General features: G+C 40.6%; 1 protein-coding gene across 1 annotated transcript in view; it reads right to left on the bottom strand.

Moving 5' to 3' along the window:
• Positions 1 to 996, bottom strand: part of LOC119585081 — a gene marked incomplete in the record, with an annotated part of 22,863 nt that overhangs the window by 3,932 nt on the left and 17,935 nt on the right. Inside the window, 1 exon segment of the mRNA XM_037933701.1 lies at positions 827 to 945. Coding sequence (XP_037789629.1) covers positions 827 to 945 — 119 coding nt within the window.

The raw sequence follows: 996 nt of genomic DNA, 5'->3' as shown, positions 1-996 counted from the left end.
CATCAGCAGGCACCAGGGAGACAGGAATCCGTTCCCCATGATCGCTTTATATCTCTGGATGTCTTAGGTCTTAAGGTGTCAGCGAAGTAACTTGGAAGCGATATTTCGTTGAAGTTAAAGAGTCTGTCTCCTTTTCCCCTCTGCTAACTTTAGCTTTTACCACGAACTCACTGTGGTTAATTCTGCTTACTATGACAACAGGGTTATCTTTATCACTATAATTTGACCGCACTTTATCACCATCAGTTAACCACAATATATCTATCACAATAAAGTCAATCACGCTATTTGTATTGCTGTCACTCACCCGCTATATGTGTCACTATCTCTCAGCCACAATATATGTATCATTATCAGTCAGCTAGAGTATATACGTCATTATCTTTCAGCCACATTATTCGTCACCATCATGTCACCACAGTATATGTATCATTTTCAAACAACTAAACCACCTTCATAATTATCACACAACCACCATTTATCACTATCACTTCACTACACAATATCACTATTTCATTACTACCATACAACCAGAATTCATCATTATCACACCACTAGACTATATCACAGTCAACCAACCAACTCAACCACTCTTCATCACTGCTTCTCAACCACACGTTATTAACATCAATCAGCTGCTGTTTACCACTGTCACTCAGCCACATTTTATCACTATCACTCCACGACACCATATCGCTATCTCTCAGCCATGCTTTTCACTCTCATTTAACCGCAGATTACCACTATCTCTCAACTATACATTTTCACTATCATTCAACTACAATTTATCATTATCACTCCACGGCACCATATCACTATTACTCACCATAGCCAGCCGCCGCGCCTGTTCGGAGGAGGCAGCTCCCACCATGAAGAGAGCTCGAGCTTTGTAGAATAGAGCCTGATAGAGCTCGTAGAGTACAGAGCCCCTTAAGCGTGTGATGCCTGGAAGAAAAAATCAAGGAATACATTTAATAGAACTAGAAAGACAGCGAT

Source organism: Penaeus monodon, chromosome 19, assembly GCF_015228065.2.
Source record: "Penaeus monodon isolate SGIC_2016 chromosome 19, NSTDA_Pmon_1, whole genome shotgun sequence".
In the NCBI taxonomy this organism is placed as follows: Eukaryota; Metazoa; Arthropoda; class Malacostraca; order Decapoda; family Penaeidae; genus Penaeus; species Penaeus monodon.
The sequence above is the reverse complement of the archived record's forward strand: the minus strand, read 5'-3'. Positions and strand labels throughout refer to the sequence as shown.